The following is a 14,638-nucleotide window of genomic DNA, read 5'->3' as shown; positions in this document are numbered from 1 at the left end:
TGGAAAAGCCAACTGCATAGACCATTGCATGCTGCTGCGTATTATCTTAATCCTCATTATCACTACGAACCTAATTTCATGGTTGATGATGCTAACATTAAGATTGGTCTATATAGTTATTTGAAAAAACCGGTTCCTAACCAGGAAGAAAGGAAAAAGGTTGGTCTACAGCTTTCTGACTTTCATTATGCTAGAGGCCTCTTTGGTAATGAAACTACAAAGAGTAGTAGGAAGACCATGCTACCTGCTGAGTAGTGGGACTTCTATGGAGATAGTTGTCCAGAACTAAAGAAGTTTGCTATCCGAGTTCTAAGCTTAACTTGTAGTTCATTTAGTTGTGAACGTAATTGGAGTGCATTTGAACTATTGGCACTATATGTTAGAACTATTCATTATTCATTTTAATGTTAATTTTTGTATATTTATTAACTATTGGCACTATATGTTTGTAGGTTCATACAAAGAGAAGAAATCGATTGCATCAAAAGAAAATGAATAATTTAGTGTATGTAATGTATAATTTGAAGTTAAAGGGTAAGCAAATTAGAAAAACTCCAGAACTTGAATTTGATGTAGTGCATTCTGATGATGAGTGGATAACTGAAGATGTTAATGAAAATATTGCTGAAAGTGTTGAGCATTCTCACTTGCCAACGAATGACAATACTAATGATGATCCAAATAATAATGAATTTGCTATTCCAAGTATGAATAGTAATGAATTCAACATGGGTGAAGGAGGTGACAATGAGTTTATTGGGGATCCACAACAAAATTTAATAGAGGAAGAAGATGAACATGTGAATGATGATGATGATTTTGTTGGCCATGTTGAACCTGAGCCTGAAAGAAATGATGTTTCTAATGAAGATGGTGAAGATGATGATGTTGATGCCATGGAAGATGAAGATATTGGAGGATTTAAGTTTTAGACTTTATTAGAACATTTAATTGTTGCTTTGTTGTTTTCTTTTGTGTTTTGGTTGTGTCTTATAAAGCTTTGATTGTGTGATTGTGTGTTTTATGTTGAACTAGATACATACTTGTGAAGGATTTAAATGTGTGATCTAGAGTACTTGTTGTAACTTGTAATTGTAGTATTATGTTAATTTATTATGTGTTTTGATGTTGAAATTGTTAATTTTGAATGTCTATATCTGAGTAAATATATATATCTTATACATGATATATATTTTTTTATAAAAAAATGTATAACAGGTAAACTCGTACGAGTCTACGAGTCGAGTCTAGGTCAGCGCCACGAGTTTACATAGACTCGCGAGTTTGACAACCTTGGCCGCAGCCACTTGAGTCATGAGCTCAGTCTCCTGGTCAAACAAAAACTAAATCTTTGAACTGGCATCCTCAGCCTCCTTTACTGCCTTCAACTTAACGGCCACAAACGCTTCCAACTGAGCCTTTAGAATACCGTGCCTATGCTTGATGAAGCTTGCCATCCAGAAGAAGGTTCTAAGAGAGCATCAACTCATAGGAGGGCGCGATACAGTGATTTAGCCTGTTCTATGACACCACAATCTTTAAAAAGTCCTTGGTTTTGAGCAGCAGATGCTGATTAATGAACCCGGGCATATCAAAGGAACGATTCATCACGTAAGCAATCGTGACCTGCTGCCCCCTTCAACCGGCCTCTTACCTTTCTTATCAGGCTCGAGAATCGGGAACTCTTAGTGATCATCATCCCCATGAGTTCCTTCAGCCACAACCTCCTAAGAAATGGTATGAGAACTGCAAAGAAAGGTAGCTTGAGGAGTTGAACGAGAAGTCCTATCACCCCCGCTCCCCGAACTAAGAACAAAGGCAGCCTTCAACCTCGCTAAGGTTGTCTGACCATCAGCCATACCAACTACAAAATACAATAGCACTAAAAACTATAAGTTATGACATCGAAAATCAAAATATAAACTAGGAAGTAAAAAAACATAACCTACCAAACATAAGACCGGCCCGCCTCGGGATTCCCCGTGACATCTCGAGGATTCAACGGCCTGTCCCCAAAAACCACCAACAAAACATCGGCGATATCTTTGTTCTCGGGAGACAGACCCTCATATGTTATCCTCGTCAGATAGGAAGTCCCAGCTCCGAAATTCCAATAAGTGGAGATTTGGCACTCCCCCTCCATGGTCAGCCAAAAAGGATGATGACCTCGAACAGGGCAGACCTTGAAATACTCCGCCTTGAACACGTGAAACGAATCCTTGAACAGACCGAAGATCCGATGATTCGGCAGAGACCTGAAAGAGATATAATCCTTCTGATGTTTCCCCTCCTTATGAAGAATGGTACAAATAAAGAAGAATAGGAAAACCTCCACCCGAGTTGGGATCTCCAAAAAGTTACACACTAACTCGAAGGTTAGAATAGCAGCCTAGCTGTTTGGATGTAACTGGCTTGGCTTGCAAAAACCCAATTCAAGAGAGCCATAGTGAACTTGGAAAAGAGCAACCGAACCCCTACCTTCATGAACAAGGGCTCATACACCCACATCCAATTAGGAACTCAGGGAAATTCTAAATTGAGATAGCATACACTCTCATTTTCATCAGCAAGCAAAAGCTCATACTGTCGCTCCGCCTCACCACCTCCGCATACGACCCCTTCCTCCCGAAGCCTTTGGAGGTCATCCTCACCCAACCTAGAAGGCGTACCCGACACGTCGTAAGTCACCCATTGGTAACAATCCGTTATGCCCCCAGTCGGAAAAATAGGACCCGAATTTTCCTGAACCGCAATCCGCCGCACCATACCTATATCTAAAGGAGGCACTACCATTAGCTCGCCACCTAGAAATGCATAAAACACAAAATCCTAAGACAATCCCAAGACCAAATCTATAGTTTATAAACCAATATTAAAACAGTGGCACCCCTCCCAATTTTCTCTTACCACAACGCAAAAGAAACCCCAAAACTTCTCAAAATGAAAAGAGCGAAGTGTAAAAATAAGTGGAAAAAAGCACAAATCTGTTCTCAAAGAGCCGAAAGAGAAAAAAAAGCAGCAAACAATGCAGACTCAGGAAAACGCAGCACCACAGCCCTTCAACAACAGCAACGGTTAACCAATGGAATGATCACAGAAAGCAGCAGGAATGTTTGAAAAGATAAAGGAAAAGAAAAATGGAAATGAAGAAGGCAATTATAAAGGGGTAAAAATAAAACCCCCGACATTTTCAAAAAGAAAATGCAGAGGAATGAAGGGAAAAAATGGAAAAACAAGCTCTTCTCTCTCCCACTATGTGTCATCATGATGCCTTGAAAAGCACAACAGGCACATCCCATCATCGAGAAACGCAACGATTAGACACAGAGACAACCCCACATTCTAACTATGGACTCGCAAGACCCTAATCTACTGGAACCGAACTCACCAACATCAGCAATAAGATCAAGCTAGCATGCTCTCCTACTCTAGGAATAACTATTACGGATCTGACTATTCGGATCTCTCATGAGCCTTCTACAACCAGCCCATCTATAACAATTCCAAATCTCAACAAATTCATTAAAATCTTGAATAGCAGAAGCTCTACTTGATAAAATAACCTATGCCAACTATAAAAAATAAGTTTAGTTATTCATTCAACCTTACACACTAAATCTTTACTTTTATAGTTCTCTAAATTAAGTATCGAATGTCTTTGCAGATGCTATCTTCATACTCCTCAAATCTAATCTCGCCATTCTAACATACCAACAAATACTCTATTCCTCTTCACCTAAACATGTACTCAGACCCTTCAAGTACATTCTTGTATATTTTTCCTTTGCTTTATCTTTTTAAGTCACCAAAAGATAGAAATTTTCATTAATATCTGTTATCCAATAATAATAATAATAATAATAAATACATCACTACTAATATTTTTCCTTTATATCCTTAACAACTACGCGTTCAAAACATCTATAATAACATCGTTTATATTAATTTCTAAACGCAAATAAGAATGAATATTGGTAAAAGAAAATAATAAAAAACAATAATAATATTATTTATACATTAAATATTTTTATATTTATATAAAAACATTATTATTAACTAGTTATATATTTAATTTTTTAATTAATGAAATAAAAAATATTGATATTAAAATAACATCAGTTATAAAAAAAATTGTATACGTTACCGGATTGAAAGAACAACGTAGACATTATCACCGCCATCGTTGACTCTCCACTAAAAATTTATTACACTTTTATTCCAAGGTTAAGTTCCTTGGATCTAGCACCGCCGACCCTTCATTTTCGAATCTCGTAGTGTGTTCAACAAAACCACCTTCACTGAATCACACAACTGTATTCAGTTATCACTGCACATTATTCAAAGGGGTGAAAATTTGGATAAAATCGACTTTTGATATTAAAAATTTAGTCAAATTAATTAGATTATTTAATGATTTTTAAGTATTAATTTCATGATTTTACTTAAATTTTTATTTTATTTAAAATATTGTAATGTAATCTCATAAATTTCAAAAACTCAAAATAATATTAAAGAGATAATAATTAAAATAATTTTATTTAAAATAATAGAATAACTTTAAATGAATTTGGCTTATTGTTTTTCAAAAATTGATTAATAATATCTAATAAAAAATAAAAGTTTAATTTTAATACATTGATTTGTTGATGATCATTTATACATTTAATATAATATTATTGTCTATTTATACTAATCACTAAATTAATTTTAAATTTTAAAATAAATTAAAATAACTAAAATTTCTAGATAATTCTATTAAAAAAGATAAACATAACTAATTAAAAAAAACAATAATAATAAATTTTGTTTAAAAAAATAAGATAACAAATAAAAATAAAATAAACATTTAATAAACATTACATCAAAATTAAATTTAAAAAATAAATAGAATATTTTTTCTGCATCCAACTCAAGCCATCTCTGAGCTTCATATACAAGTGCGCCGCTATTTAACACTTGTTATATCCCACATTCCAATCTTAATTTCTTCCTCCACTTTTAACTCTCCATTCATTCCAAATTTCCGATCTTCATTTTCCCAAACATGCCACAAGAACAAGCATCCCAAAATGAAACTCAAACTCATGATGAGAGCTATGTCATAGGCTATGCTTTGGAACAAAAAAAAATCCAGAACTTGATACGACCCTCTCTAATTGACCACGCAAAAAAACAAGGCATCCAACTCATTCCAATCGACATCAACAAGCCCTTGATCCAACAACACCCTCATCTTCGTTTCCATTGCATCATTCAAAAGCTCCAACCCAAACATTGGAACAACCTTAACTTTCACGAATACCTGTCCAAACATGGCGCCAACACCACCACCACCACCATCATCATTGATCCCCCACACCTCGTTCAAAAACTCCAAAACCGCGTTTCAATGCTTGATTCCGCGTCCCACTTGCCACTTTCGCTCCAAAACGCCACCGTTGGTGTTCCGCACCAAGTGGTCGTTGATGATGAGAAGAAAACTAAGAACTCAGTGGAGGAAATGGTAATGGGTTCGAATTTGAGGTTCCCAGTTATTGCAAAGCCATTGTATGCTGATGGAACCATGAAATCTCACGAGCTTTGCTTGGTTTTCGACGCCCAAGGGCTCCGAGAAACGTTGAACAAGAACACCGCCGGCGGCGCCGCCACCCCGGTGGTGCTTCAAGAGTTCGTAAACCATGGCGGCGTTGTGTTCAAGGTTTATGTTGCTGGGGAACATGTAAGGTGCGTTAAGAGAACGTCCTTGCCTGACATACCAGAAGATAAGGCCAAGGCCTTAAAGGGTACCCTCAAATTCTCTCAGATATCAAACTTCACCATTCAAGATAACAATGGTAATAATTGACGTATTTGTTTCTTGCAGTCACTTGTTGAAAATCGTTAAATAATAATTTAATCAAATATGTTACGTTGTTTAACAAATATCAATTATTAATTTTTCAGAAACACAACTATAGATTTAACAAGATTTTTGGTTATAAAACGACTTATCCGAAGAAATCGAACGATTAGATAAAAAGATAGGAATGATTATATTTCTAACAATACAATGCTGATATGTGTATTCTTTTGTATTAACATAGGGGATGGTGCTAATCATTTGAGCAATATTGAGAGAGCTGAAATGCCAGAAGAGAGTTTGATAAAGGAGTTGGCAAGAGCTTTGAGGGAAAGAACAGGGCTTAACCTGTTCAATATTGATGTGATTAGAGATGCCAAGTATTGCACGAGGTACCTTGTAATTGATATCAACTATTTTCCTGGTTATGCAAAGCTGCCATGTTATGAGTCCTTTATCACTGATTTCTTGTTGGATTGTGTGCGTAATAAGGCTGCGGTTGTGTCTGTGTGAGAAGAATTAGGAAGTGAATGAAGGAATGAATGTTGTTGTGGTCTTCTACTTTTGCTTTTACAGACCGTGTGGACCATACCTTGATGGTTAAACGCTGTAGCTTCTTTTGTGTTGTCTTGTGTTTCTAGCGTTGCTTAGTTTTGGAACTTTCTTTTGGCGTTTCAGATTTTTTTGGTTTGCCTTTGTCATAATTGATGTCTCTTTCAAGAATAATTGTTAATTGACCCTTGTTTAGGTGACTATGTTCTAGACATATGAGAGACAAAAGCATCATCGTAAGTGCAGAGATTTATGCTCGCAAAATAGCAACCGTTGAAATGAATTCCCCACTTTGGGAAGCACCTTTTCCCCAAACATATAATTATTTTTTTTCTAAAATAGATATGATTTTGTTACTAAAATAGAGAGGCTCGAACTCGCATGAGTATAGAAAGACTAAGTTATTTAAATTATAACTCATTGGCATCACATGCCTTTCTTATCTTGGCATCACATACCTAAGTTATTGAATTAAAAAGAGATGATTGAACGAGGATAATTGACTTTTTTTTGGTTGAATTATAATCCCATTTAATAAGATATTAGAAGTTATCTTAACCAAAATTAGTTGTCTTGTTTAGACAGGCAGTCTCATTTGATAGTAATCTTGCTCTATTATCTTGTAAGCATACTGCATTTTTCATACACACACCGCCAGCATTTTTTTCCTTTTCTTTAAGAGAGGAAGACAGTATAACCGGAAAGTGTCAAAATGTGGTGCTATGCTGTAATTACTGTGTAGCTCTACTTTATTTTTATAATACCTACTTAAACGAAGATGCCAAAAGCAATTTTCATAAAAAAAATTTGTTTAAAAATATTACTTATTTATTTAAAACACTTTAAATAAACATAATACTTTTATAACATTAAAATTTAATCCTACAATCCATCATCTAAGGGTCAAAAAAATATTCACACACTATTAGAGTATGCACTTTATTCTATTGCGTACAAACCATGCAGATAACATACATACCCATCAACAGAGGTATTTACCTTGGCGTTATTTCTTATAAATATAATACAATCTAGCTGTGGCTAGCTCTAACCAAGATTATCTCCTATCTTCTTGTACAAGTAACTCATTGATTTGATACCATCAAGAAACCACACTAATGGTGGATTCCATCATCATTCATAATTCTAGAGTCTAGACAGTGAAGAAACAAAGAAACTAGCAGATTTATCTCAAGTTAGGCCTTTCCGCTACCATTTGCGGAAGCACGCCTTGATTCATAATCTTTAACAGCTGCTTTTATGGCATCCTCCGCAAGCATGCTGCAGTGAAGCTTGACTGGTGGAAGTGAAAGATGCTTTGCAATTTCACTGTAGACAATAACCATAAGTCGGGTCAAAAGACTCCAAACCACAATCCTAAACTAACAATCATGAAAGCATGACCATGTTAAAAATCAGAACTAATCTCCTGAAGATGGTAAATTATCCATCAGACCAAAAGGTTCAAAACACTAATCAGCAAAAGATGCACATATTATTACGCAGCCATTAGACTCACCAAGGATCCTCCTCTAAAGCTAGCAATTCAACCATCAAACCACCAAAAAATATGATGTATTTGACCAGTCATGTTAACTTCAGCATTAAACAAGCAAAAACTCATTTTCTATGGAATTTATCTTGCTATTATACCAATTTTCAGAAAAAAAAATGTTTATCATACGGGACCAAAACCACATAAATTTGCCATGACCAATAACTTTCTTCATACTTTGGAATAACATACCCCTTCAACAAAAATGAAGAGACTAAAAAAAGTCTCGATGATGAACATAATACTTCATTTTACTCATATATATATATATATAATACTACTACTACTATTTGTGACTAATAATTTCATAAACATGCCACAATTACGTACGTATTCATTTCTCGTATTAGGATAAAATTAACCGGCACAAACTTCACCAATTACACAAGCCAAGGAAAGTGCAATTAAGATAAGATATTTACCTGTTTTTAATGGATAAGACTTCTTCCATTTGCTTTCCCTTAACCCATTCAGTAGCTGCAGAAGGATAGAGAGAAACAGAAACTAAGAACAGAGCAGAACAGAACCATCGCCAGTAATCTCCGAATCTTTTCCCTTTTTTATTATTATTTATTCAATTATTTTTCACTCCTGAAGCTACGTAATATTCATCTACATCATAAAAGATCACAACCATCACTCCACATATCAAAATTCACGAACCCTAGGGTTTCCCTTCCTCTCTCTTTTTTGCCTTTGTAACTCCAATATTCCTTTCGTACTCTTCTAAATAACAAAAATAATCACGAGTTTCAATTTTAAAACCAAAATAATTATATCTAAGGTCGCATACTCGCACCAAACTAGTTCAACAAAAGTTCAATCGATCAATGAATGAATATGAACGAAAAAGAAAACTAACCGAGAGAGGAAGAAGCGATGGCGGATCCACAACCGAAGGTTTTGAAGCGAGCATCAACGATCTTGCCGGTTTCCTCATCAACCTTGATCTGAAGCTTCATGACATCACCACAAGCTGGTGCACCTACAAGGCCGGTGCCGATGCCGGTGTCGTCCTTGTCGAAGGAACCGACGTTGCGTGGGTTGTTATAATGGTCCACCACCCTCTCGTGGTAAAACCGCCGTGCCACTGAAGTAGCAGCAGCCGGAGACGCCGCCTCTAACGACGCCGTTCCACCGGTAAGTCTCTTTGCTGCGAGCCTCAGCATCTTTTTTTAACTTTTTTGTGTTTGTGGTCAGTTAATCAGTTCGGAAATAATAGAAAGCAAAAAGACCGAAAGAGAGGTGAAGGGAATAAAAAGGTTCCCTTTAAGGCGGTTCTTCTCTGTTTACGTGGCGGGTAGACAACAGATGCTTCTTTTTTCTTCTGTTTTTTTTTTTTTGGTTGCTTTCTTCTTTTTATTCTTTTTTCTTTTAATGATTTATGATTCTGTGGGGATGAAATTTTTGGACAATTAGACCTCTATTGGGCCAAGAAGCGTCATTATTTCCTATTTCGAAATTATAGACTGACCAAAAAAAAAAGTGAGAAACTGGCTTGGACTGGGCTTCGGCCTTGTTAAGACTGCATCCAAAAATCATATTTGATAAAATAACAAAGAGAGAAGTTTAGACTTTAGAGTTTAGGATTTATTACCTAAAAAAAAGGGAATTACTTAAAAGAAACAAAGTGAGAAATTAACTAACTTAGTCAGTTCACTGGTCTACTTAAAAAAGTGTTAGAAATTTTCGAATAATACCTTATATATATAATAATTTATTGACCAATAACAGATTTTTAAATAAAATTCGGATCCATAATAAATTAATTTTTATTCTACCAGATTAAGAGATACTTAAAAAAAAAAAAGTGAAGAGTTTATCAATTTGTAACTTTGAGTGCAATAAGTTTCAACACCTTGATTCAAACTTAATTAGATAATTATTTTTTCACCTTATCCAACTACTCACTTAGGAGAACTTAAAAATTTCTTTTTTAAAACAAGTGTATGCAGTCCAAAAATATTTGTGGAGGCGGCAATAGCGGGTTGGAGGAAGAGAGAGGGTTTTGTAATATGAGAAACAAAAGGATAAAATTGAAAAAATAAATTTTGACGAACAATTAACTGTCAAAAACTTTTATGGAGGGATAAAATAAAAAATCTTTAGAAATGCTGGGAGTCTTAAGTATATTATTTAGAAAAAAAATACTGAAATGTGGGCGTGGTTTAAAAATAATGTATTTGCACTTAGGATTAACTCAAAATTTTATGTTTAACATAACCCCGCTTGTAATGTTTTTTTTTTTATAAAAAAAAAATAGTAAACTGAGAAATTATTCCCAAATGACACTTTAGACATATATCTAATACATCTTCTCACACTAACAAAAAATTTTCATTTTAATATTCTACTATCTCAAAGTCTTATGTATCTATTAAAAAAAAAGTATTATGTATATAGTTGAATGCCAATATAAAATACTAATATTGTATCAAAATTGATCTTTTAAAAGATTTGTTAATGAAGGAAATAAATCTTATGAATACTATATCGTCCAACTGTTGGCCGCTTTTTAAAATATTTGACCAATATCACCTTTTTCATTGATTTATATATGATCATAATTCATCATAAAATATATAACTATTATATATAGCTATAGTTTTTTTAAGCAACCATTCCCGTGAACAATGAAGACTTAAATATTCTTTTATTATTAGTTAATTTAGTAAGAATTCTATAACTAAAATGGTGAATCTTAGGGTTGGATGGCTTCATGAATTATATATGCTACATACCTATATGTTTGTTTACTTACGGTATTTCCGTTTGAAGGTTCACTACGCACTCTTTCGGATTTTCAGTCCATTTCACTTCAAAGAATTAAAGCACTCACGCATAAAACTCTATGATAGATTGACAGGTGAATACGAACAAAAAAAAAAAAAAACTCTACGATAGGTATATATGTATACATTAAAATTTAATTACTAAATTAATTATTTATATAAAATATATATTAAAAATAAATTAAACAACATATATTTATATAGAAAAATTAATGCCAAGTATCATTAAGAGAATATAATCAATAAAAAAGACCAATCATATCAAAATTATTAAGAATGACCAAATAAATATTATACTAAAAAAAACTAACAAATAGGACTTGAAATGACAAAATTATTCTATTATTCTCTTCTCTTCTCCATAACTTTTGCTCCGTATTTTCTTCTTCTCTGTCATCTCCATGGCCGCCGTGCTGTTAACCAACAACGAAGAACATACTGGCTATGGTGTCTCAATTTCAGCAATCATCGTATGTTATTGTCCAAATACTTGTTCTTCCTCAATTTTTTCAAACATTTTTGTTCTTCACCAACACTTTCCTCATGAAGAACCTTATGTTAACATTGATCCTCACTTCAGTAGCATAGTGAATTTCTCATGACCAAAATTATTAATAGGAATTCAAATATTGGAGAAGTTTATTATGCACGCAAGTTGCTCGATGAATCTTGCTTCAGTAGCATAATAGATTTCTCATGTCTAAAATTGTTTTTATTTTTTATCTAAAACATCTGATAATTACTAATTTATAACAACAAAATAAAAAAGAAAAAGCACAGTGACAATGAAGATAATAAAAGAAGAGAAAACACAGAATAAATAACACAGAAAGAAAAAGAAAATAATAAAATAATTTTATCATTTCAAGTCTTATTTATTGATCCTTCGTTCTTTAGTATAATATTTATTTAGTCTTTTTTAATAATTTTGATATAATTAGTCCTTTCTATTAATTAAAGTCTCTTAATAATCTTTTGTACTAATTTTTCCTATTTATATTTATATACAGATTTATAATTATTGATTTAGTAGTTAATTTTTATACACATATAACATCTTTTATATATTTATTTATGAAATTTTAAGTCATTGCTTAGATGAAATATTTTTAAAATCAAGACTTTGCATAAAATATAATATGTCTTTGTATGTACCTTTGTTACTATTATCCACCATCAAAAACTCCACCTTATTTTTCACCACCATGCATGAATCATCATTTTTAAATGTGAATGTGTTTGAACCTTTTTCAAATAAAATGATGTAATATGTTTGAATTTAAACATTTCATGATATAATGTTTTTTTAGTGTCCATTATTTGTTTCCGTCAGAATTTATTTATAATACTAATAGTATATTAATATCACTAAAAAAATTATAACTTTAACATAATTTGCTTGTCAAAACCCTCGGTGCAAATAGTTCTTTTTAGTGGACGGACTCTCAACAAAGACATCAATTAGGAGTGTTCATCAATTAAATCGTATTTACAGATTTACAAATATAATTTGATTGATCAGATCACAAATATCACATCTATATTTACAAATTCAATTTGTATATTTACAAGTCCACACAAAATAATAAATAAATAATGTATATGTTGTATTATATATATATATATATATATATATATATATTATTCCAATTAGTATTATTATTCATATATGTTATATTATTTTATTTTTGTTATTTAAAAATTAATTTAATAATATTTTAAGAGTAAACATATCTAAAAAATAAAAAAAATTATTAGAGTGAAAAAAAGATTTTATTAACTTTTTTAATAGAAATGAGTTTTTTGAATATATTTTTTATTTAACGGATATATCTGATAACAAATCTAATCTGAGTATAAAAAGTACAGATATTATTAAATCTAATCTAATAAATTTACTGTGGATCAGATAAAAACTTTGGTTATATCTGATCCGATCCGCAAACATCCTTACACGGTTACACCAATGTAATAAATTACAAAATCTTAGAAAAATCGATCACTACAAAACAAAAAAAAAAAAATAGCGCTACAAGACAAGCAAATTTTATCATTTTTAGAGCATCAATTAACCAACATTAATATTTTGCACACAAGTCCAAATACATTAATTTTTCTTAAAAATTCACTAACAAAAATTATCTCAAAAGTAATTATCCTAAAAATTAAATCAACTGAACCCTGCTAGCTAGAAGTTGCTCTTGTATTTGCCTTTTTGAATTGAAAAACTATATGTTTTAAGAGAAAATGCTAGAAAACAAGCATTAGATCTATAATATTTCGTTAAAATTATTATGTAATTTTTTTTTCAAAATAAATGTTACTTTTCTATATGTACTGAAAAATTATTCTGAACAATATCTATGTCAGTATATTATTTTTCTCAACATACCTGAATTTTTCTTAAAAAAGTTCATAATAGATATTCCAGATTTCTTTTATTTTTCCACTTTAATTTTATCTAATGATAGAAAATTTCTAATTAGCACATTTAATTAGTAGTTAAAAACTAAGGATCTAAGCTGTAATTATCCTTACATAAGTCTCTAATTATCACAAAGAAAAATTTAAAAAATAAAAAAGAGTTTAGATCTAATAAGCTGTGTAATTATCCTTATATAAGTCTTTATGTGAAAAAAAAAATGTCTATAAAAACTAAAAGATAGATCACAGCCTCAGAGAAGACTTTAGAAGATATTGCCCTATATCAAGAAAACAATTTGTTATTTTAAAATAATTTTCCTAATCGATGCCCTAACAAACATATTAACTAATATTGTTTGACTTATCCAATTATTCGGGCTGTTTAGTAGATCGATATAATAATACATTTAAAAAAAAATCGAATTCTGATACTAACAATAATCATAATATATATTTATATAATCATCAAATTAACTATCAATATAAAATATATATTAAAAATAAATTAAATAATTAAATAATATATATTTATAAAAAATAATCGTATCCGAAATAATGTTGTTATCATATGATGATATTCTCTATTACAATGGCGACTATATAATAATATTTAATTTTATTACTTATAATAACTACCGGTTTTGCCATTGGTTGTTCATCTTTCTTTGCAAGTTGCTATGGCTGGCTACCTTTCCCAAACTCTCACCCTATGCTAGCTAGTAGCTATACCTTTTGGCATTGCAATCCAGCATGCAAGAGTTTCATATTAGTAAATAAAATAATGATCTTTGTATTATGGATAACGTCAAATTATAATTTAATTTATTTAAAAGAAGTATGATTTAATTTGTTAAGGTTAAATTTTATTTATTTAAAATAAGATCTAATTTTTGTTTTAGGTTTAAGTTCAATTTGTTATTTGAGATAATAGAATATTATTTTAAAAATATAAATAAATAGATAATAATAAATTGAATTCAACCCCAATAAAACTAGTCTTAATTTAATAACTTTGATTTAACTTTAAGAAACTAAATTATCATTTGAAAGCAATGTTATGATTTTTTTAAAATTATTAAAAACATAATTATTCATACGTCTCATCTTATATATTAACTTAAATTAAAAAATATATAATTTTATAATATAGTGTTAGATCTTATATAATCGATCTCCTCCAAAAATTAATATTAGTGTAACACAAATAAAAAAAAGATAGAGTAAAAAAATCACACAAATTTAATAATTTTTTGTACGAGAAATAATTTATTAAAAACATAAATATTTATGTATTTTGTTAATTTGTTTTATTAATTTAAATTTTTTTAAAAAATATTTTATAATAAAAATATAAATACTATAATTTTAGACATTAATCTTGTATAATATATAAGATATAACAATTTAAGAAGAATGGTAGGAACCTAACACCTTTAGTGAAAAAAAATTATTGCTGACTTATTTTTAAAATAATAA

At 31.2% G+C, this 14,638-nt stretch overlaps 2 protein-coding genes across 2 annotated transcripts; one reads left to right on the top strand and one right to left on the bottom strand.

Annotated features, from left to right (window-relative positions):
* The first annotated feature begins 4,925 nt into the window (after positions 1-4,925).
* LOC112716303 (inositol-tetrakisphosphate 1-kinase 2) lies at positions 4,926-6,594 on the top strand. Its single transcript, XM_025768182.3, has 2 exons — positions 4,926-5,834; positions 6,084-6,594. Exons 1-2 carry the CDS (start codon positions 5,045-5,047, stop codon positions 6,350-6,352), a joined length of 1,059 nt encoding a protein of 352 aa, XP_025623967.1. The 5' UTR covers positions 4,926-5,044; the 3' UTR covers positions 6,353-6,594.
* A 638-nt stretch (positions 6,595-7,232) lies between these two features.
* Positions 7,233-9,287, bottom strand: LOC112716304 (uncharacterized). Its single transcript, XM_025768183.2, has 3 exons — positions 8,809-9,287; positions 8,369-8,423; positions 7,233-7,720 (listed from the first exon to the last, which is right to left on the bottom strand). Exons 1-3 carry the CDS (start codon positions 9,113-9,115, stop codon positions 7,588-7,590), a joined length of 495 nt encoding a protein of 164 aa, XP_025623968.1. The 5' UTR covers positions 9,116-9,287; the 3' UTR covers positions 7,233-7,587.
* Positions 9,288-14,638: the final 5,351 nt, after the last annotated feature.

Source organism: Arachis hypogaea, chromosome 10 (assembly GCF_003086295.3).
Source record: "Arachis hypogaea cultivar Tifrunner chromosome 10, arahy.Tifrunner.gnm2.J5K5, whole genome shotgun sequence".
Lineage (NCBI taxonomy): Eukaryota > Viridiplantae > Streptophyta > Magnoliopsida > Fabales > Fabaceae > Arachis > Arachis hypogaea.
The sequence above is the reverse complement of the archived record's forward strand: the minus strand, read 5'-3'. Positions and strand labels throughout refer to the sequence as shown.

Bases quoted from the DNA above. Each gene is read 5' to 3' on its own strand.
- LOC112716303 (XM_025768182.3), top strand. From the start codon at position 5,045: ATGCCACAAGAACAAGCATCCCAAAATGAAACTCAAACTCATGATGAG. The intron at 5,835-6,083 runs GTAATAATTGAC...GTATTAACATAG, and splicing joins CACCATTCAAGATAACAATG to GGGATGGTGCTAATCATTTG.
- LOC112716304 (XM_025768183.2), bottom strand. From the start codon at position 9,115: ATGCTGAGGCTCGCAGCAAAGAGACTTACCGGTGGAACGGCGTCGTTA. The intron at 8,424-8,808 runs GTTAGTTTTCTT...ATCCTTCTGCAG, and splicing joins CATCGCTTCTTCCTCTCTCG to CTACTGAATGGGTTAAGGGA. The intron at 7,721-8,368 runs GTAAATATCTTA...TATTGTCTACAG, and splicing joins GTCTTATCCATTAAAAACAG to TGAAATTGCAAAGCATCTTT.